Source organism: Gobio gobio (genome assembly GCF_949357685.1).
Source record: "Gobio gobio genome assembly, chromosome: 6".
Lineage (NCBI taxonomy): Eukaryota > Metazoa > Chordata > Actinopteri > Cypriniformes > Gobionidae > Gobio > Gobio gobio.
The window spans coordinates 55,884,039-55,906,524 of record NC_137102.1 but is presented as its reverse complement, the minus strand read 5'-3'; the positions used below and the strand labels follow the sequence as shown (position 1 = coordinate 55,906,524).

The 22,486-nt window shown below is 40.5% G+C and overlaps 1 protein-coding gene across 5 annotated transcripts in view; it reads right to left on the bottom strand.

The window, feature by feature from the left end:
* LOC307127679 (interleukin-6 receptor subunit beta) overlaps positions 1 to 22,486 on the bottom strand; it is a 48,118-nt gene that overhangs the window by 9,661 nt on the left and 15,971 nt on the right. For all 5 annotated transcript variants that reach the window (XM_079819075.1, XM_079819076.1, XM_079819078.1 and 2 more), the window contains 5 exons: positions 21,927 to 22,083; positions 19,286 to 19,368; positions 8,894 to 9,110; positions 4,000 to 4,188; positions 3,620 to 3,718 (listed from right to left, as the gene is read on the bottom strand). In XM_079819075.1, the coding sequence (XP_079675201.1) occupies positions 3,620 to 3,718; positions 4,000 to 4,188; positions 8,894 to 9,110; positions 19,286 to 19,368; positions 21,927 to 22,083 (745 nt within the window). The remainder of the gene's footprint in view (positions 1 to 3,619; positions 3,719 to 3,999; positions 4,189 to 8,893; positions 9,111 to 19,285; positions 19,369 to 21,926; positions 22,084 to 22,486) is intronic.

The window sequence follows — 22,486 nt, the reverse complement described above, 5'->3', positions numbered from 1 at the left end:
GTTTGCAGCTCCTCCCCGCCTGCACGCGGCTACTCTCACCGATCAGTTGCATCCGGCCGCAGCCAATGCCGAACACACCTATCGTGTCTCTGGACCGAATCGATCACATGATCCGCTCTGTGCTATCGTGTCTCTAGACCGACTCGATCACATGATCCGCTCTGTGCTATCGTGTGTCTGGAACGACTCGATCACATGATCCGCTCTGTGCTATCGTGTCTCTGGAACGACTCGATCACATGATCCGCTCTGTGCTATCGTGTCTCTGGAACGACTCGATCACATGATCCGCTCTGTGCTATCGTGTCTCTAGACCGACTCGATCACATGATCCGCTCTGTGCTATCGTGTGTCTGGAACGACTCGATCACATGATCCGCTCTGTGCTATCGTGTCTCTGGAACGACTCGATCACATGATCCGCTCTGTGCTATCGTGTCTCTGGAACGACTCGATCACATGATCCGCTCTGTGCTATCGTGTCTCTGGAACGACTCGATCACATGATCCGCTCTGTGCTATCGTGTCTCTGGAACGACTCGATCACATGATCCGCTCTGTGCTATCGTCTCTCTGGACCAACTCGATCACATGATCCGCTCTGTGCTATCGTCTCTCTGGACCAACTCGATCACATGATCCGCTCTGTGCTATCGTCTCTCTGGACCGACTCGATCACATGATCCGCTCTGTGCTATCGTCTCTCTGGACCGACTCGATCACATGATCCGCTCTGTGCTATCGTGCCTCTGGACCGACTCGATCACATGATCCGCTCTGTGCTATCGTCTCTCTGGACCGACTCGATCACATGATCCGCTCTGTGCTATCGTGCCTCTGGACCGACTCGATCACATGATCCGCTCTGTGCTATCGTCTCTCTGGACCGACTCGATCACATGATCCCCTCTGTGCTATCGTCTCTCTGGAATGACCGGATCACATGATCCCCTCTGTGCTATCGTGTCTCTCTGGACCGACTTGATCACATGATCCGCTCTGTGCTATCGTGCCTCTGGACCGACTCGATCACATGATCCGCTCTGTGCTATCGTGTCTCTCTGGACCGACTCGATCACATGATCCGCTCAGTGTTGTTGTGTCTCTGGACCGACTCGATCACATGATCCGCTCTGTGCTATCGTGCCTCTGGACCGACTCGATCACATGATCCGCTCTGTGCTATCGTGTCTCTGGACCGACTCGATCACATGATCCGCTCTGTGCTATCGTGCCTCTGGACCGACTCGATCACATGATCCGCTCTGTGCTATCGTCTCTCTGGACCGACTCGATCACATGATCCGCTCTGTGCTATCGTCTCTCTGGACCGACTCGATCACATGATCCGCTCTGCGCTATCGTGTCTCTGGACCGACTTGATCACATGATCCGCTCTGTGCTATCGTCTCTCTGGACCGACTCGATCACATGATCCGCTCTGTGCTGTCGTGACTCTGGACCGACTCGATCACATGATCCGCTCTGTGCTATCGTGTCTCTGGACCGACTCGATCACATGATCCGCTCTGTGCTGTCGTGTCTCTGGACCGACTCGATCACATGATCCGCTCTGTGCTATCGTCTCTCTGGACCGAATCGGTCACATGATCCGCTCTGTGCTATCGTGTCTCTGGACCGACTCGATCACATGATCCGCTCTGTGCTATCGTGTGTCTGGACCGACTCAATCACATGATCCGCTCTGTGCTATCGTGTCTCTGGAACGACTCGATCACATGATCCGCTCTGTGCTATCGTGTCTCTAGACCGACTCGATCACATGATCCGCTCTGTGCTATCGTGTCTCTGGACCGACTCGATCACATGATCCGCTCTGTGCTATCGTGTCTCTGGACCGACTCGATCACATGATCCGCTCTGTGCTATCGTCTCTCTGGACCGACTCGATCACATGATCCGCTCTGTGCTATCGTGTCTCTGGACCGACTCGATCACATGATCCGCTCTGTGCTATCGTGTCTCTGGAACGACTCGATCACATGATCCGCTCTGTGCTATCGTGTCTCTAGACCGACTCGATCACATGATCCGCTCTGTGCTATCGTGTCTCTGGACCGACTCGATCACATGATCCGCTCTGTGCTATCGTGTCTCTGGACCGACTCGATCACATGATCCGCTCTGTGCTATCGTCTCTCTGGACCGACTCGATCACATGATCCGCTCTGTGCTATCGTGTCTCTGGACCGACTCGATCACATGATCCGCTCTGTGCTATCGTCTCTCTGGACCGACTCGATCACATGATCCGCTCTGTGCTATCGTGTCTCTGGACCGACTCGATCACATGATCCGCTGTGCTATCGTCTCTCTGGACTGACTCGATCACATGATCCGCTCTGTGCTATCGTGTCTCTGGACCGACTCGATCACATGATCCGCTGTGCTATCGTGCCTCTGGACGACTCGATCACATGATCCGCTCTGTGCTATCGTGTCTCTGGACCGACTCGATCACATGATCCGCTCTGTGCATCTAAAAACACATCTTTTCCAGCAGCACCTGACCAATCAAGAATAGCACTTATCACTCTATTCATTTTCTGTTTGTCTATTTAATAATATATATTAAAAAAAGTCCTATGTGTTCTGTTCTAGATTAATTGAGACTTGTTACAGCACTTGCATATTGTTGCCCTTGACTGTCCAAGTGGCTTCTATTGCACTCATTTGTAAGTCGCTTTGGATAAAAGCGTCTGCTAAATGACTAAATGTAAATGTAAAATCATTGAACCATATTGGCGGAAGTGAGACACTGCAAGTTTTGAATACTAGCTTATAGATAACAGTAGTACTAACATATTCATACTGAAAGCCAAAAAACGTTTTGGATTTCATGGGGACTTTAAAAAACTAAAAGCTACACACTCCATCAATTAGGGGATTAGAAGAACTCTTGCCAAACATGATAGAAACACAATAATAACTGCAATAATGATCCAATCATTTGCCTATTTAAATCTTTATGATCTAAATGAGGGATTAAAAAAAGTGGGTGGAAAGTTTAAAGGTCCCATGGCATGTATTTATTATTTTATTTTATAATGTATTCTGAGGTGTACTTATACAGTATTGTTAGTATGATTTTTACATCATAAAATGTCATAATTTAGAAATAAAAGGCATTTTTTCTATACTTATGTTTGCCCTCTGGCTGAATGCCCTGTTTCAAGGGGCGTGTCTGCTGTGAGACTTCAGTAAAAACGCCAACTGTTGTGATTGGCTGACATCTTTAAATTTGAAATGAGTATTAGAACTTGTAGCGGAGGGGGCGGTTTAACGAGGTCTACGAGGCATGAGAAATGACTTCTTTTTCTTGGGCCGGGCAGTGTATTTAATGGCTTTTCAGCTAAATGTAAATATTAAAACAATTATGTATTTGGACTTTTGCCACAAAAACTTACAGTTATACCTGATATATACATTAGCATGTGTGACAACTAGCCCCATTCTTCTCTAAAGATCATTGTTCTGTACTTTTCTTTCCCTTTTCTTTTTTTTTTTGAGCATGGCTTATGACAACTGACGAATACTGCAGTTACAATAACAAACCTTCAGTTCCAATAAATGAACATGTTTTAGTGTAATATCTGACCTCCTTCCCGTGTAAAGGCAATGACAGACATGTCCCTTCCTGCTCGTCGCTCATACAGACTCACGAGCGACAGATTATATGGGACCTCTGGCAGAAGACCTGAAACACAAACATAGACTTGTACTACAACTATTCTGTGCTAGTTATTTGATTAAACTATCAAGTAAAAGATGGCAATATCTTAAAAAGCAGGGATGGTTTTTCAGCTAAGGACGAAAAAGAAGGAAAACTTGTCAAATATTTGTATTCTTATTCTTATTAAAGATATATGAAGTCAATAAAGACATTTATTAATGTCATCAGTAACTTGTGATGTGATCCACACCAACGGGCCACAACAAAATGACGCATTTTACAGGAGTTAAAGTGATTGGTCAGACCTGTGAGAGTAAAACTTCTTGCAGTTTCATTCATAGGCTCCCAGTGCAGACCAGCTGGTCCATTGCGAGGCACAGAACTCCACTGCAGCACAAAGCCGTTCTCTGATTGGTTCAGTGCTGTCCAGTCCACCTTCAGGCGAGTGTCGTCCAATGGGGTGACGTTGAAAGTCTGAGGGGGAAGGAGTTCTTCTAAGACAGGAAATGGGATTAATGACCGCAAGGTTTCTGATAATGATGTTGTTTTAAGAATACTTGTGCAGAATTTCCCACAAATCATCATATTAGCAGGATGTCATGAATTCAGAATAAAAGCGAGCAACTGTTTGAATTTTTTGGCCAAAAAAAAAAATCAATGAAAAAAGTTTGTATATCATTTTTTTATATATATTTTAAAATAAATCTGAGAATGAAATGCTTTAAAAAAAAGTATATTATACAAGATTATATTATATTATATTTAGAAAAGATAACAGATTCTAAAATATGTTTGGATGAACCACATTCAAATTCATTGTAAAATATGATATATGTACAGATATATTATTATACCAAAAACAACTGATACCAGCTCTCAGTGACGTGTACTGGGTCCTCGCAACGTCAACAGCAATCTTATCAAATGTTTACAAAACATGCGTGAATCCAGTGTGCCTGTTTCTTTCTCTATTTCTGTTCTGTTACGTGATAGAAAGTCCAAGGCTTTCTCAGGCCGTATGGCAAACCCATCTAATCTGCTGCCTGTTACTTGTCAAACTAAGATTACTGTGGGGGAAAAAATTTAAATTAATACTGTTAAGTTAGCACTTTTAAACATCCGTTCACTTAAAAACAAATAATTTCTAGTCAACGAATTAATATCCACAAACAACCTAGATTTTTTGCTTCTAAATGAAACGTGGCTAGAAGACAGCTACAGTGCAACAGTCCTCAATGAAACAGCCCCTCCTAACTTTACTTTTATGAGTGTCTCCAGACCAGGGGGGGGGGGGGGTCGCTGCTCTATTTAAAGATGTTTATCAATGTAAGCAAGTATCATTCGGTGATTATTTGTCTCTAGAATATCTGGGCATTGTGCTAAAAGGTGCACCACGCATCCTGCTTATCATTATTTATAGGCCTCCGAAATATTCTCCGGCCTTTATTGATGACTTTACAGAGCTGTTATCAGCAATCTCATCTGAGTATGACTGTTTTGCTATTGCTGGGGATTTTAACATTCACATTGACAATGCTGAATCCAGTACAACAAAAGATCTCATGACTGTTCTTAACACTTTTGATTTGACACAACATGTACACGGACCCACACATGATCGTGGACACACTCTAGATTTACTCATCAGTAAGGGGCTAAACATTTCATCGATAGTTATTAAGGATGTGGCAATGTCTGATCATTTCTGTATTTTCTTTGATATATCAATCTCTCCTGCCATTGAAACTAGATCTGTCTCTGTCAAAAAGAGATGCTTAAATGAGAACACTAGTGTGCTGTTTATGAAGGCTATATCTCTAACACCAAGCATATCTGCAGACTCTGTTGATTTTCTCTTTGACTCTTTTAACTCAAAAGTTAAGAGTGTAATTGATGATATTGCTCCTGTGAAAGTCAGAAAAAAAGAGTGGCAAACAAAAAGCACCTTGAAGAAACTCAACAGCATTGCAATTAATGAAAAGACAATGCCGGAAATCTGAACGCATGTGGCGTAAGACAAAACTTGTAGTCCATTACAACATCTATAAAAACAGTCTTCGTGCTTTCAATGTGGAACTAGGCAAAGCTAGACAGACCTTCTTTTCAAATATTATAAACAGAAACATAAACAACACGCGCACTCTTTTTGCTACTGTAGAGAGACTAACAAACCCCCCGAGTCACATTCCCAGTGAAATGCTCTCAGACAGCAAATGCAGTGAGTTTGCCTCCTTCTTCTCCGAGAAAATCATTAATATCAGAAATGCGATCAGCACATCGTTTAGTTGCTCTGAGGTGAGTCAGATGAGACAACAACCTCATAAAGTTATCATGACTGATTTCGAAGCAATTGATGGTAAAATTTTAGAAGAAACGGTACAGCACCTTAAAACATCAACCTGCGCCCTTGACACACTCCCCACTTCTTTTTTCAAAAGTGTGTTTAACTGTTTAGAAGCAGATCTCCTAGAAGTGGTAAACGCCTCACTTCTTTCTGGGACTTTTCCAAACTCCCTTAAAACTGCAGTAGTAAAGCCTCTCCTGAAAAAGAGAAATCTGGATAACTCCATACTGAGCAACTACAGACCAATCTCAAATCTCCCCTTCATAGGCAAGATAATTGAAAAAGTTGTTTTCAGTCAGCTGAACAAATTCTTGAACTCAAACGGATACTTTGACAATTTTCAATCTGGTTTCCGACAGCATCACAGCACAGAGACAGCGCTCATAAAGATTATAAATGATTTTCGCCTCAATACAGATACAGGCAAAACATCAATTCTGGTACTACTGGACCTCAGTTCTGCATTCGACACTGTTGACCACAACATACTTCTTGACAGGCTAGAAAATTGGGTTGGGCTTTCTGGAATGGTCCTCAAATGGTTCAGGTCATACTTAGAAGGGAGAGGTTATTATGTGAGTATAGGTGACCATAAGTCTGAGTGGACATCCATGACATGCGGAGTCCCACAAGGGTCAATTCTTGCACCACTCCTATTCAACCTGTACATGCTGCCACTGAGCCAAATAATGAAAAATAACAAAATGGCTTACCACAGCTATGCTGACGACACCCAGATCTACTTAGCCCTATCACCAAATGGATGTGCCAAAAACTTTCTTCAGTTAAACAAAGACAAAACTGAAATCACTACATTAGGAAACAAAGATGAAATTCTCAAGGTGAACGCATATCTTGAGGCTAAAGGTCTAAAATCAAAAAATCAAGTCAGGAATCTTGGTGTGATTTTGGAGTCAGACCTGAGTTTCAGTAGCCATGTCAAAGCAATAACTAAATCAGCTTACTATCATCTGAAAAATATTGCAAGAATTAGAAGCTTTATTTCCAGGCAAGACTTAGAGAAACTCGTTCATGCTTTTATCACCAGCAGGGTGGACTATTGTAATGGTCTTCACACTGGCCTTCCCATAAAGACCATTAAAAAGCTGCAGCTCATACAGAACTCTGCTGCCAGGATCCTGACCAGAACCAGAAAATATGACCATATCACACCAGTCCTCAGATCTTTACACTGGCTTCCAGTTACATTTAGGATCGATTTTAAAGTACTATTACTTGAATATAAATCACTCAATGACCTAGGACCTCAATACATTGCAGATATGCTGATTAAATACAAACCCAACAGATCACTCAGATCATCAGGATCAAGTCAGTTAGAAATACCAAGGGTTCACTCAAAGCAAGGAGAGTCTGCTTTTAGCTATTATGCCAGCCGTAGCTGGAACCAGCTTCCTGAACAGATCAGATGTGCTCCAACAGTAGCCACTTTCAAATCCAGACTCAAAACACATCTGTTCAGCTGTGCATTTACTGAATGAGCTATGCCACTGTACGTCTGACTGATTGCACCTTATCTTATACATTTACTGAATGAGCTCTGTGCTTTGTCCGAACTGCTTGCACTTTAATTATGTGTTTCAATTTAACCCTGTTTTATTTCTAGCTTTTAATTATTATTTTTTCTTTATTTTTATTTCCTGTTAATTCCTATTATAACTGTTATACTATATATATTTTTTTATTTTATTTTGTCATCTATGACTATTTTAACTTCATTTCTGTGTAAAGCACTTTGAATTGCCACTGTGTATGAAATGTGCTATACAAATAAACTTGCCTTGCCTTGCCTTGCCTATATTATATTCTAGTAATTATATTATATTCTAGTAATTATATTATATTATATGAGATAACAGATTCTAAAATATGTTTGGATGAACCACATTCAAATTCATTGTAAAATATTATATATGTACAGATATATTATTATATTAAATTATAGTAATTATATTATATTTTAGTAATTATATTATATTATATAAAATATAACAGATTCTAAAATATGTTTGGATGAACCACATTCAAATGCATTGTAAAATATGATATATATACATATATTATTATATTATATTTTAGTAATTATATTATACAAAAGATAACAGATTCTAAAATATGTTTGGATGAACCACATTCAAATTCATTGTAAAATATGATATATGTACAGATATAGTATTATATTATATAATAATAATTTATATTATATTTTAGTTATTATATTATATTATATAAAATATAACAGATTCTAAAATATGTTTGGATGAACCACATTCAAATTAATTGTAAAATATGATATATGTACAGATATATTATTATATTATAGTAATTATATTACATTTTAGTAATTACATTATATTATATAAAAGATAACAGATTCTAAAATATGTTTGGATGCACCACATTCAAATTCATTGTAAAATATGATATATGTACAGATATATTATTATATTATATTATAGTAATTATATTATATTATATAAAAGATAACAGATTCTAAAATATATTTGGATGAACCACATTCAAATTCATTGTAAAATATGATATATGTACATATATTATTATATTATAGTAATTATATTATATAAGATAACCACATTATATAATTTGAACCACATTCAAATTAATTGAAAAATATGATATATGTACACCTGTGATGCACATTAAATTCTACATTAATGTAGCAAGTTGCATAAAGACCAGCCTTGACCAACTAGTGACCATAAATGACCACCGGTTTGGACCAGCTAGAAACCACTGGTTATTAGCTGCATTTTCCAACACATTAATTTCACTGAAACTCCCATACACGCTGAAGCATCACATCAGTGATTTACCTGCGTCTGTGTGTGCAGGTATGTAGATGTGCGCTGGAGGAGACGTCCCAACAGAGTTGGTAGCCGTCAGGCGGCAGTTACAGGGATCGGCTGAGACGGCGAGGACGCAGAAGCTTCTGGATGCGTTTAAAGGGCCGCAGGTCCATGAATCCAGCTCACTGTGACAGGACGCAGAGTAACTCAGCACAACACCATTGACCTCAGGCCAGGAGATAGGCTGAAACGGACACATACAACCAAGAGATATTATAAGATATTATAATTATTATGGAGAAAGATGCATATGCAGGAAGATGGTGTAGTTACAAGATCGACCAGCAGGGGCTAAAAGGGCCATGATAAGCAGGCAAACATTGGCTCCATCCGAAATCGTACCTGAGTTTATATCTCTATATCAATAAATGAATACCTTTATAATGCATTATACATACATTTTATGTAAAGTGAAACAGTAAAATTCTATTAAACTTTCCACCCACATTTTTCAGTTTAAAAATCCCATCTCATTTAGATCATAAATATTTTGTTTGTCATAACAGTTTTAGGCCTGTTTTAGTTGATCCACGCTGCATATCATCCACAGACGTAAATGTAACAGAGTGACTAAGCAATGGAAATGACTAACGTGAATGAGTAAACATGCATGACACACTTCATTCTTAAATAGCTCCGGACTCTGTGTTTATTTCCTGTTTCAAACAATCCTCTGTGACGGAATGAGCCCTATCACCTCAAAACACAACAAGTTAATCACAGCAGCTGTGAGCCTGGAATCAATCTGAGGTTATTATCCTTCGAAATGTTATTGCAAGCAGTGAAAGACTGGAGACAAAACTGCTTATTAAAACCTATCAAGTTCAACTGAAGCCACATTCATTATTATTCCATGAAACTCAACGAGTACACTAAAAAAAAATAGCTTGTTGGTCTAACTTAATAAAACGATAATGAGTAAAATTCATCCAAAGTGAATGAGATCACACCAGATTCATTTGATGTATTCTGTGAATGTTTCCTGAACACAATTTACTCTTGTAGAGCCAACCAGTGCTGTTGCTGTTCAGACTGGTGCCCTTGTGCAGATTTGCCCAAGTTTTATGTGTTTTTAAGAAAATGGAAAGACCTGTTAGAGTTTAAGTTTTTAAAGTTAAAAGAGTAGGTATACACTCACCAAAAGGATTATTAGGAACACCATACTAATACTGTGTTTGACCCCCTTTCACCTTCAGAACTGCCTTAATTCTACGTGGCATTGATTCAACAAGGTGCTGAAAGCATTGTTTAGAAATGTTGGCCCATATTGATAGGATAGCATCTTGCAGTTGATGGAGATTTGTGGGATGCACATCCAGGGCACGAAGCTCCCGTTCCACCACATCCCAAAGATGCTCTATTGGGTTGAGATCTGGTGACTGTGGGGGCCATTTAAGTACAGTGAACTCATTGTCATGTTCAAGAAACCAATTTGAAATGATTGGAGCTTTGTGACATGGTGCATTATCCTGCTGGAAGTAGCCATCAGAGGATGGGGACATGGTGGTCATAAAGGGATGGACATGGTCAGAAACAATGCTCAGGTAGGCCGTGGCATTTAAACGATGCCCAATTGGCACTAAGGGGCCTAAAGTGTGCCAAGAAAACATCCCCCACACCATTACACCACCACCACCAGCCTGCACAGTGGTAACAAGGCATGATGGATCCATGTTCTCATTCTGTTTACGCCAAATTCTGACTCTACAATCTGAATGTCTCGAACAGAAATCGAGACTCATCAGACCAGGCAACATTTTTCCAGTCTTCAACTGTCCAATTTTGGTGAGCTCGTGCAAATTGTAGCCTCTTTTTCCTATTTGTAGTGGAGATGAGTGGTACCCGGTGGGGTCTTCTGCTGTTGTAGCCCATCCGCCTCAAGGTTGTGTGTGTTGTGGCTTCACAAATGCTTTGCTGCATACCTCGGTTGTAACGAGTGGTTATTTCAGTCAAAGTTGCTCTTCTATCAGCTTGAATCAGTCGGCCCATTCTCCTTTGACCTCTAGCATCAACAAGGCATTTTGGCCCACAGGACTGCCGCATACTGGATGTTTTTCCCTTTTCACACCATTCTTTGTAAACCCTAGAAATGGTTGTGCGTGAAAATCCCAGTAACTGAGCAGATTGTGAAATACTCAGACCGTCTGGCACCAACAACCATGTAACGCTCAAAATTGCTTAAATCACCTTTCTTTCCCATTCTGACATTCAGTTTGGAGTTCAGGAGATTGTCTTGACCAGGACCAAACCCCTAAATGCATTGAAGCAACTGCCATGTGATTGGCTGATTAGATAATTGCATTAATGAGAAATTGAACAGGTGTTCCTAATAATCCTTTAGGTGAGTGAATATAAATGAGTAGAATAGGTCCTCAACCCAAGCACATGCTCTACACTTCACCATAATGGTAACCTCCCAAAAACACTAACATAACAGAAACTTTTAAATACCAACATAACAGAACATTAAACATTAAAAAGTCTCTCCATTTTCTCATATTGTTAAAATTGCATAAAATAGCACTTTATTTAAACATTTACTCTCCGAATTCAGCCCCTTTGCAAAGCATGATGGGAAGTGAAAGCCCTGTTTGTTTGGGTTACTTGATTGAAACATGTTATTTCAAAATAAAAACATCAAGTTAAGTCAAAGAGCAAATGTTTTAAGTCAATTTGACATGATGCAATCACATTTGTACCAGAAACCAAATTATTGAAAACGCTCTCCAAAGCGGATACATTTGAAAACGCTGTCTTCGCGTCATACTGTGGACTGTGAAGATGGAGGTATTTGAAAACGATGACGCATGTTTAGTCATGTTACGCATATTGTACGAATAGATATGTATGTTTATACCACTATTGTGCCAGTTATGTGCTATTCACTTTCGCACAGTTGCTCAAAAATGTTACTTTGCACACTTCAGTCCTTCAGTCACTTCAGAGTGGAGTTGCGTTTTAGACCAAACATAATAATGGTTGACAGAGTGCGACCTGGACGCATCAGTGAATGGTTAGATATTTTGCTAAATAAAATGATCCTGCCGGAAGAATTGTGCAATAACTTTATGATGTCTGTATCATCTCAGTGAGCTTTTATGAGGTTTTACGCATGCGCAGTAAGTTGGATTTGGCATTTACTTACGTTTCAGTGTAGATGAGAAACTTTTGGAAAACGTAAGTGTGGACGGAGAGCGTTTTGAAAGGAAAACTCTGTTTTCAAATCTATCCGGATTAATGTAGACGTAGCCTAAGGCCGCGTGTCCACCAAAGCGTTTTTAGCCGGCTGAAAAAACACTAGATGCTCTGCTGAAAACGCCCCGCTGTGGGCGCTTGAGAACGTTTTGGAAGCGCAGTGTTTTTTTCAGTTGAGACTCTTTGCTGGTTATGAATATCCACAGAAGTGTTGCTAGTATCAAATTTCACAGATAGTTTGTTTCTGTATTGATTATATAAGAATGCTGATACAATGTAAAGTATTCGCTCTGGCTTTATTTAAAATTATTTTGTTCCGTTGTTGCCAACAATACTGTTTGTTGTCATCTGTATGTGATGTTGTACAGTACAAGCAGAATGAATGTTGCGGTTGGTCGGTGTTGTATTTGTCCCGCCCCTCCTCTACTGTGATTGGACGGTTGGGTTAAAAGTGACAGTGATGAGCGCTGCGTTTTGCTCAAAGTTGAATATTCTTCAACTCTCTGCGACCAGTAAAAAACGCTGAACGCTCAGTGCTTGAGCGTGAAATACTCGCTCAGCGCATCGTTACGCTCATGGTGTTCTAAAAATGCGGCGCTCCCTTTGAAAACAATTGAATACGCCAGCCAGCTGCGTGAAAAAACGCTTTGGTGGACAATCTGTCTCAATCAGCTCCCAGCTCAGTAGTCAGGGCACTGATCAGGGAGTTAGCCCATTGACTTATGTCCTGATCAGTGCCCTGACTCCTGAACTAGGGAGCTGATTGAGACACACCCCAAGTGTCACACTCTAATCAGCAAATTAATCCAAAACTGGGGTTCCTGACCCTTTAAATGGTCTCTCAGTCTGGTTCATTACAATTCACAATCATGGGGAAGACTGCTGACCTGACAGTTGTGCAGAAAACCATCACTAGCCGCGTTTCCATTACAGATTTGCGCAAAACTTTTGCGATATTTTCTAAAAGTCGGTAAAAAAATATTGCGATATGACAGCGTGATGTTATGCGACTAAAACAATTTTTTTCCTCTCGTGATCATGCTATGTATGTTGTTAGGTTTATGTATATCCCAGCCACCCCACGCCATTATTTTTAATGGAAAGAGACGTTCGTGTTATCCAAGCACTGATGGCAAGGAAAGCACCTTATACTTGAGCGGCACATACAGTGCTGCCGCTCCCATTACGCGCATACACCAGGTTATTGTGACGCATTGCCACATACAGAGACGAGCGAAAAGTTTGAATTTGCATGGTGGTAACTAAAAGGTTTTTTTACCACTTCGTTATTTTGGCTTGGAATTTCGTTTGTTGGAAATATAAACTGAATTTAGAAATGCTTTTGAAATGAAAAACTTTGCGTTTAATAAATAAATAATATTTTTGAAATGAAGACAGCGTCTGGAGTGGAGTGCAAAATAATCTGTTCTCTGAGTCCACGGCATTTGCTGTTATTGTGAGTGTAAACAAAAAAGCAGACAGTTTACTGTTTATAATTATTTCTTGCACTTATCTGTATGGCTAAAAGTATTTAGAGTATTGGGAGTTGTCTCCGCTGGAATAAGTAAAAAAAACATTAAAAGGCGCCGACGACTTCGTCGGACAGAGGGTTAAAGAAAACATAGCCTATTTAGTTTCATATAGTTAGGCTATGTCTAAATATTATAATCTTTTAATTTCATATGTTGATTATGAAAGTGAGCAGCATGAGTAAGGCACATAATCAGATGTGCATATGTCTGGAGACATGGATTTTGAGCACTTCATTGAATTGTGTTTTCTAGAAAGTCTTTCTTTAAAATTAATTTCGTTTTGTATAAATTGTATTTTAATTTTGATCAATGTTTAATCAAATATTTGGCTGTATATTTAATAAATAAGAAGCAAACCAAGATCGTCGGGAATGGATTGACGTGCGTAACTGGCCTCAGTTTCCTCCGTCTTTGAGTAAGGCTGAAACTATTGCGTCTTTCTGTTTTAATATATTTCTTGAATATATGTCTTAATTACAGTAGGCCTATATAGATAGTTATGATATTTGTGGTTGCACAGGGGTCCGTCATTATAAAGTTACGCCACTTTCCTTATTAGGAGAAAATATATATTGTTTTAACGACATAAGATCTCGTTATTAGACATACTTGAGTGAAAAAAAAATTATATGTAGGCCCTATGTGGGAGCAATGCGTGACCGTACCAGGTTACCTGTAAATGCGGAAAAACTGTTTCCATTGCAGTTTTGCGAAAAATTTCCTTTTTCGAATTGCCTGAAAAACCACCTCATGCGAGCGTAAAAACCTTTTTGCGATATATGGGAGTTTTTGCGAAATTGACGCCATTGCCAAGAGAAAGATGAGAGACATGAGACCGAACAATGCAGAAGAGCTGAAGGCCACTATTGAAGCATCCTGGTCTTTCATGCATTTCATGGTAATTCATGCAAAAGGTACATATGCATGATTATACTTTTCAGAGGGCCGACATTTCTGTATTTAAAATCCTTTTTTTTTAATTATTGATTTCATGTAATATTCTAATTTTTTGAGATTTTGAATTTGGGGTTTTCATAAGCTGTAAGCCCTAATCATAAAAATTATAACAAATAAAGGCTTGACATATCTCACTTTGCATGTAATAAGTCTATATAATATTTAGTTTCCCCTTTTAAGTTAAATTACTGATATAAATTAACTTTTCCACGACATTCTAATTTATTGAGATGCACCTGTATTAGGAAAGCAGTGGAAATAAGTCATTAAGTGCTCCTCTGCCGCCATCTACTTGTTATAGTGGTCCTTTCAGGTCTTTTAAATAAAAGTTCTTGTTTGCCACAAAGTGTTTTCCTACACCTTTAAACTTTTAGTTTTACAACTCATCATATTAAAAATAAATAACATTAAAATCAGGTAATATTTAGAGCTTTGAAGTGCTAGAAAAAGTGTCAAGCACTTGAATTTCACTCTCAAAAGGCTGAGATGAATAAAGTAAAACATTCGAATATTTCATCCACAATAAAATGTGGTGTTACTACATCAAATCCATGGTGAGTGTTGGTGATTTGTGGACCGAAATCCCTGAACTTCGTTCATGGCACAGATAGCCCAACGTTTCTCCTGGTTTCCACGTCAGCGCTGTTTGATCTGATATCTATGGTTTATAACAGAGAATTCTGCGCTGAACGCTCCACACCAGACCTCGCAGTAGTGATGTTATTAATTATGTGGTGAATTCAAACCATAGACTGTAAAAAAATATGAACGTAGTGTCTGTGACGTCACCCATAGGATTCTGAAGAGCAGTTTTGAAGCGTAAAGTAGGGTCGAGCTCGCCGTTGCCGTCACTCCCAGATAAAAGAAAACGGGCAAAGAGGCGGGACGTGGGCGGAGCTGAGGTGACGCGATGACTAACAGACAGCAGACAAACGGCTATCCACCTGTCACTCAAAGTGGCCACGCTCTTAATTATGCAGAACTTTAATGCTTTATATAATGTAAACAAATGAGTTATAAAAAAAAAATCACCCCCCTCACAGTTGTCATGAAGGGCAAAATTAGCCGTATAGACCAAAACCACAATTTGTACCAGACTGTAAACATGTGTTTTTCTGCTGTAAAGTTGGGCATTTTAACATGGAGCTCAATGAGATTCTGCTCCCTTCTGGAGCCTGTCCCTAGTGGCCAGTCAATTTACTGAATGAAAAAAAAAAAAAAAGATATTTATACAAAATAAGAACAATTTGGACATCTTCATCCTGTTCAAAAGTTTTCACCCCCAGCTCTTAAAGAATTGTGTTTCCTTCTGGAGCATCAGTGAACGTTTCAACCTTTTTTAGTAGTTTGTTTGAGTCCCTCAATCATCCTCAGTGTGAAAAGATGGATCTCAAAGTCATACAGTCCCTGCTGGAGAGTAGAGCCCTGCACGGACCTCAAAACTAGGCCCTAGCCCGGCCCTGGCCCGAGACGCTGAGGCCCTAGCCCGGCCCTGGCCCGAGACGCTGAGGCCCTAGCCCGGCCCTGGCCCGAGACGCTGAGGCCCTAGCCCGGCCCTGGCCCGAGACGCTGAGGCCCTAGCCCGGCCCTGGCCCGAGACGCTGAGGCCCTAGCCCGGCCCTGGCCCGAGACGCTGAGGCCCTAGCCCGGCCCTGGCCCGAGACGCTGAGGCCCTAGCCCGGCCCTGGCCCGAGACGCTGAGGCCCTAGCCCGGCCCTGGCCCGAGACGCTGAGGCCCTAGCCCGGCCCTGGCCCGAGACGCTGAGGCCCTAGCCCGGCCCTGGCCCGAGATGCTGAGGCCCTAGCCCGGCCCATGTCCGACAGCTCATCAAAATTATCAGCCAGAGTCCGAGCCCGTGTTTTTTTTTTTTTTAATTCCTCCCTATTACACATTAGTTGCAGCCATTAAAATAGTTCAGTTTTGTTTTTAATGTCAAAGTAGTTATATTTCGTTTCGTTTCTTTTTTAAGTTAATTTAGAAAAATGTTTGAAGCATTTTTTTTGTTTGTTAAATTAAAGTTTTTGTTCTTTAAAGTGACGACCAAGCGGCCAGCGGCTGACAGTGAGTTAACCCAACGCTTTAGCCTCTCAAATTAACACTTGTCAAAGTAGTTAGGTATATATTTCGTTTCGTTTCTTTATTAAGTTAATTTATAAAATGTTCGAAGCATTTTTCTGTTTGTTAAATTAACGTTTTTGCTTTTTAAAGTGACGACCAAACGGCCAGCGGCCGACAGTGAGTTAACCCAGCGCTTTAGCCTCTGAAATCAACACTTGACTTGTCTTGCTTATAAAATCCATATAAAACACTTACAGCATCGTTAAACGTTTAGCCTACTATCACCACCATCACAGTAAAAAGGCATTTTTGACCAGATGAAGCAGGCAGATCGCAACGGCGCGCGCAAACGAAACGGGCTACACAATCTAAACAAAAAACAAAAAAAATGCTGGTTGTCTTACCTTACACCTCTCTGCGAAATGAATATAAATCCGATCTTCAATTCCCCTGCTATATGCACATTTAACAGAGTTCATGTCAACGAAAGCAACCGATATGAGCATTTTATTCATCAGCTCATTTCAACATCAAAGACCGCATTATGAGAACGAGCGACCTAAACACTGGTAAGAGCCTTTAGTCTCATTAGTTTTAATGAAGATGGTTGTGTTTTTTAGCATCTAAAACTTAGCTTATTTTCAGTTTCACTTGTGGCAGTTTGCGTGTTGGCTTGCTTTACTCATTTGCGGCGATGCGTGTTGCATAGCGCCGTCCTCTAAACACTGTGAGAGTCAGTCTTGACAGTTGCGGCCTCGCGATATCATGGTCTTATGTTGTTTCCACCAGCGCAGCACATCTCATTGTTTCTTTTAATTATTGAATGTCTAAAATATAAAATGAAGGAGAAGCCTAAAAAGGCCCGAAGCCCGGCCTGCGTTTGAGGTATGATGGGAAAATTGGCCTGAAGCCCGGCCCTAGGGGCGTAAAAATGCAGGGCTCTACTGGAGAGGGTTAAAATATGCAAAAGATGGTGGAAAACTGAAGAATGTGCAGGACGTGGAGGATTTTTTTGAAAAACGTTGGACAGTTTAACTGCTCAGGACAAACAAGAGACTCAAGAAGAACCATCACAAAACAAAAAAACAGCTGTGGATCATTCAGGGAACGACACAGCACTGAGAATCAAGGGTATGTAAACGTTTGAATGGGCCATTTTTATAAATTCAGCATTTTTTTGTCTTGTGGACTATATGTAAACTTCTTTTATGTAAAATATCTTATTCAGGACAGCACTAAATAAAAAATAACATGCATTTTGTATGATCTCTCTTATTTTGTTAAAATTATTCACATTTTCACAGAGCAAGTGTGTTGAGCAAGACTATATGTATGGTAAATAAAGGTTGACAATTTATAAGAATGGACAAAATAAATATATTTTAATAAGTTTGCTTTAAAATCTAGTAATATCTTTTTGGCCAAATTTTTTGGTATATTTTGAAATATATTTAAGCATATCGAAAATATATTTTCCTGCTTATGGGTCATGTCAGGGACTAGATCTTCTAGCAGAAAGACGATACTTTACATTGGTTCCCATTGACTTTCTTTGCATGTTCAAAAAGACTTTGAAATGTTCAAAATATCTTTTTACGATCCACTGAAGAAGCAAAGTCAAACAGATGAGGTGCAACAACATGAGGGAGAGTAAATGATGACAGTTGTCAGAATTGTCATTTTTGACCGAATGATCATTTTTGGGTGAACCATCGCTTTAAAAAAAGTTAGGAGAGAAGCAATCTGAGAATATTGTACAGATGGTCTTATCACTAAATCGGGTGCTAAATGTGCTACAATCTGGTGGTTGATATGTGGAGACCGGGTGGGGATACAGGATGTGGTTATTCTGTTTTTCAGATTTAAGCTGACATAGAAAAGTCTGAAAGAGTGTTATTTAAACAGGAAGTGCCTTGAGCCATAAGCACAAAGGAGTCTTTTATCTCAGTCGCTGATATGCTTTTACATCATTATATTTATGCTATTTTATAAAATCATGTGAAATTTGCTTAAATATGTTTTTTTATACATATACATTTGTATTGAATCGATAAACAATTAATTTAAAGACGTATACGTCATACGTGATGCTCGCAAACACAGCACGGTTTGTTTTGTGCAGGTGGAAACTTATATTAAAAACATATATTAAATATTAATGATCATGTTGGGTTTAAATATATTTTCCAATAAATACATCCAGACTGTTCCATCTCACAGGGGGAAAAAAAATCACAAATTAGATCTTTTTAACATCTCGAATGCCTCTCAATAACATTAAAAAGAGACATTTCTCCTGCAAAAAAAGTCCCCAGTAGTCTGAAATACCAACAAATGTGCAGATTTACCAAGATAACGTCTGCTATCAAAAGTCAGCAATCTCAATAACAGCCCAGTATGTCAACAGACTCTCATTTTAAGGAATTCTAGCTGAATCGTCTCTATAAAAAGCAAACGCTAAATAATGGAGTACTACAATAATGCTCTGTAACAAGAGGTTCCTGTTTTTCTGCGGGCGCAGTCACATGTTGACTGACCTTGGTCTTGCTGCCATCCTCTGAATCACATACTCATCATGTATATTCAAAAACAGATTTCAAGAGAACAAAGGCAAACCTTCCAGAGCAGGGTAAGGCGTCTCTTTCCAGGTTCTTCTGCAGGCTGGATGAGTCTCCAGAGACGAGGAGCCGCAGACGGGGCTGAGGAAAGATTAATCCTATAACTCATATTCATCCATACAACCGCATTTAACCACACTACAAATGACTCAAAAAGATGTCTCTCTTTGTCAGAAAACACTCGTAATGAGTGGCCTAGTATTGCTTTTTGAACAGGTGTAGTTGCAAGAAAAAGTATGTGAACCGCTTGCAGAATCGGTGAAAATGTGAATACGTTTATGAACCATTGATTCTCAGTGCTGTGTCGTTCCCTGGATGACCCAAGGCTGTTTTTTGTTTTGTGATGCTTGTTCTTGAGTCCCTTGTTTGTCCTGAGCAGTTAAACTGACCAATGTTCTTCAGAAAAATCCTCCAGGTCCTGCACAATCTTCAGTTTTCCAGCATCTTTTGCACGTTTGAACCCTCTCCAGCAGGGGCCGCATGATTTTGAGATCCATCTTTTCACACTGAGGACGATTGAGGGGCTCAAACACAACTATTAAAAAAGGTTCAAACATTCACCGATGCTCCAGAAGGAAACACGTTGCATTGAAGGATTAGTTTGCTTTTAAATAAACTTTTGCTGATAATTTACTCAACCCTCATGTCATCCAAGATGTCCATGTCTTTCTTTCTTCAGTCGAAAAGAAATGAAGGTTTTTGATGAAAACATTCCAGGATTCTCGGGCATCTATTTCGGATGCCTCCTGGACGCCTTCCCAGGGAGGTGTTCCAGGCACGTCCCACCGGACCAGACCTAGGACACGCTGGAGGGACTATGTCTCCCGGCTGGCCTGGGAACGCCTCGGGGTTCCCCCGGAAGAGCTGGAGGAAGTGGCTAGGGAGAGGGAAGTCTGGGCGTCTCTGCTTAGACTGTTGCCCCTGCGACCCGGCCCCGGATAATGCGGAAGATGATGGATGGATGGATGGCATTCCAGGATTTTTCTTCATATAATGGACTTCAATGGGCCCCAAACGGTGCAAGGTCCGAATGACAGTTTCAGTGCAGCTTCAAAGGGCTTTAAACGATACCAGACGATGAATAAGGGTCTTATCTAGCGAAACTAGCGATCGGATTCTTGCGCATGCGTCGTGGAGGCACACACGGAAGACAAGAACAAGTTGGATAAAGGTGTTATTTTGATTTTTTTTTTCGCACAAAAAATATTGTCGTCGCTTCGTAAAATTATTATAGAGTCACTGTTGTGAGATGGACTTTGTAACGACGTTTTAAGTGCCTTTTATGGGTCTTGGGAGTGTGAATGAACTGAATGCCAATGGAGGCCTATCTGAAGCCTTTCTCAGCCATCAGCTTTCAACAAAAATATCTTAATTTGTGTTCCGAAGATGAACGGGTCTTACAGGTGTCGAACGACATGAGGGTGAGTAATTAATGACAGAATTTTCATTTTTGGGTGAACTAACCCTTTAAGTATCAATGGTTCATAAACTTTTGAATGGGTCGTTTGAATAAATTCAGCATTTTTTTGCCTTCTGGACTATATGTAAACATCTCATGTGAACAACGGTTCACATACTTTTTCTTGCAACTGTTTTTGGTCGGATACAGGTTCAAATCCAGCTCAGAGTGGGTCGAGTAGGACCGGTTATGTTTGGTGCCGTGACCCAGATTGGAGTGAGGTTTAGGGGGGCGAGCGTAACGGATGTAGGCCAATAAGAGCTGTGCATGAAGACCTCACTCCCCTGATCTCAAGAGGCGCTCTAGCAACTAACGCTAGCGGATGCAGTCTTAATCATCCTCGTTAGCATGCCCGCCTCCCACACAGCCCTCGGTTCGAATCATGCTCCGTGCGGGTGGAGTAGGACCGTTTACACAGACAAAAGTTCTGTGGTTAACTCAAGCTCATTATTTCCTACGACATACAATACATTACAATAGCGCTTGTGATTTTTTTTTCTTTGGAAAAGTCTTGAAAAAGTTGCTAACAAGTGTCTAAATGAGACTACTGAGGTTGTTGGTGAAATTAAACACACCCAACAGGTAAACTCATCAACTCAACTAGTCTGCTTTTACAGCCATTTATAATCACGCTCTTGCAAACTAATATAACTTTCAGGTGACGTTTCAGTTGCTGTAGTAGAGATCGTTTATAGCCTACGTTTAGCTTTCTACTTCTGCCGATTGAGGCTTCAAAATTTCATAAAAGTTCATTTGTGCTCATTTGTCAAGATTATCATGATAAATAAAATGTGTAAGAATCATAACCTTTTGCCTTTATTTTCTACATTCCTCCAAAAGCCAATGGAAAAATCCTATTGGGTCTCTATTGTGAAATTTGAACCGGGGTGATGCTACCTTCTGGGTTAACCAACAAAAATATGTCCCTGCAGCGCCTATTATATGTCAGAGCCCATAATGGTGATGATACACAGGGCAACTTTTTGAGCAATGTTACTAGACAATGTTGCCGTCAACGGGCAACCAAGACCCAAGGGCCCATGACTGATCTAAAGTAGCCAGATAGAAATTCGTTGCCCATTCCCAATGGGAAAGTGGCCAAGCAACATTGCTTTGTAACATTGCCCAGCAACACTGCTCAGAAAAGTTGCCGCATGTATCATCACCTTAAGAGTCTTACCTTTCTCCTCTGTGGTGGTGTCTATAGAGGTCCATAAGCTCCAGTGAGTGTGTGCTCGACTGTCCTGAGCTCTCAGTCTCACTGTGTACTTGGATCCTGGGTGTAAGTCACAGAGCTCCAGTGTCTCTGAATTTGCTTGTATAGTCTTTGATCGAGTCTATAGGATCATAGGAGAGAGTCTCATTAATAGTATAATCTTATATTTAATGTAATAACAGTTTTGTTAACCTTTGTGAAGAAGAAGGACACTTTAGCATACTTTTACAGGCCAATTCACACTGCATCGAACACGGACAATCACCAGATTACAGTACGTCGCTTTTCAGACAATCCTGATCTGACAAAACCCTGTCTGTTGCCGTTGGTTGGAGTCTGTTGGTGCAGTGTAAATTGACTTTAAATAGTACTTATTATGGACTTGTGGCCAGCAGCGAGGCTGAGGGACCGCGAGAGACGAGGCCAATGCGGCACGCAGCTGGCGCTCATCATCATAATAATGACCGCGGCCTCGTCCCGCTCTCACGGTCCCTTAGCCTCGCTGCTCGCCACAGGACTTAATA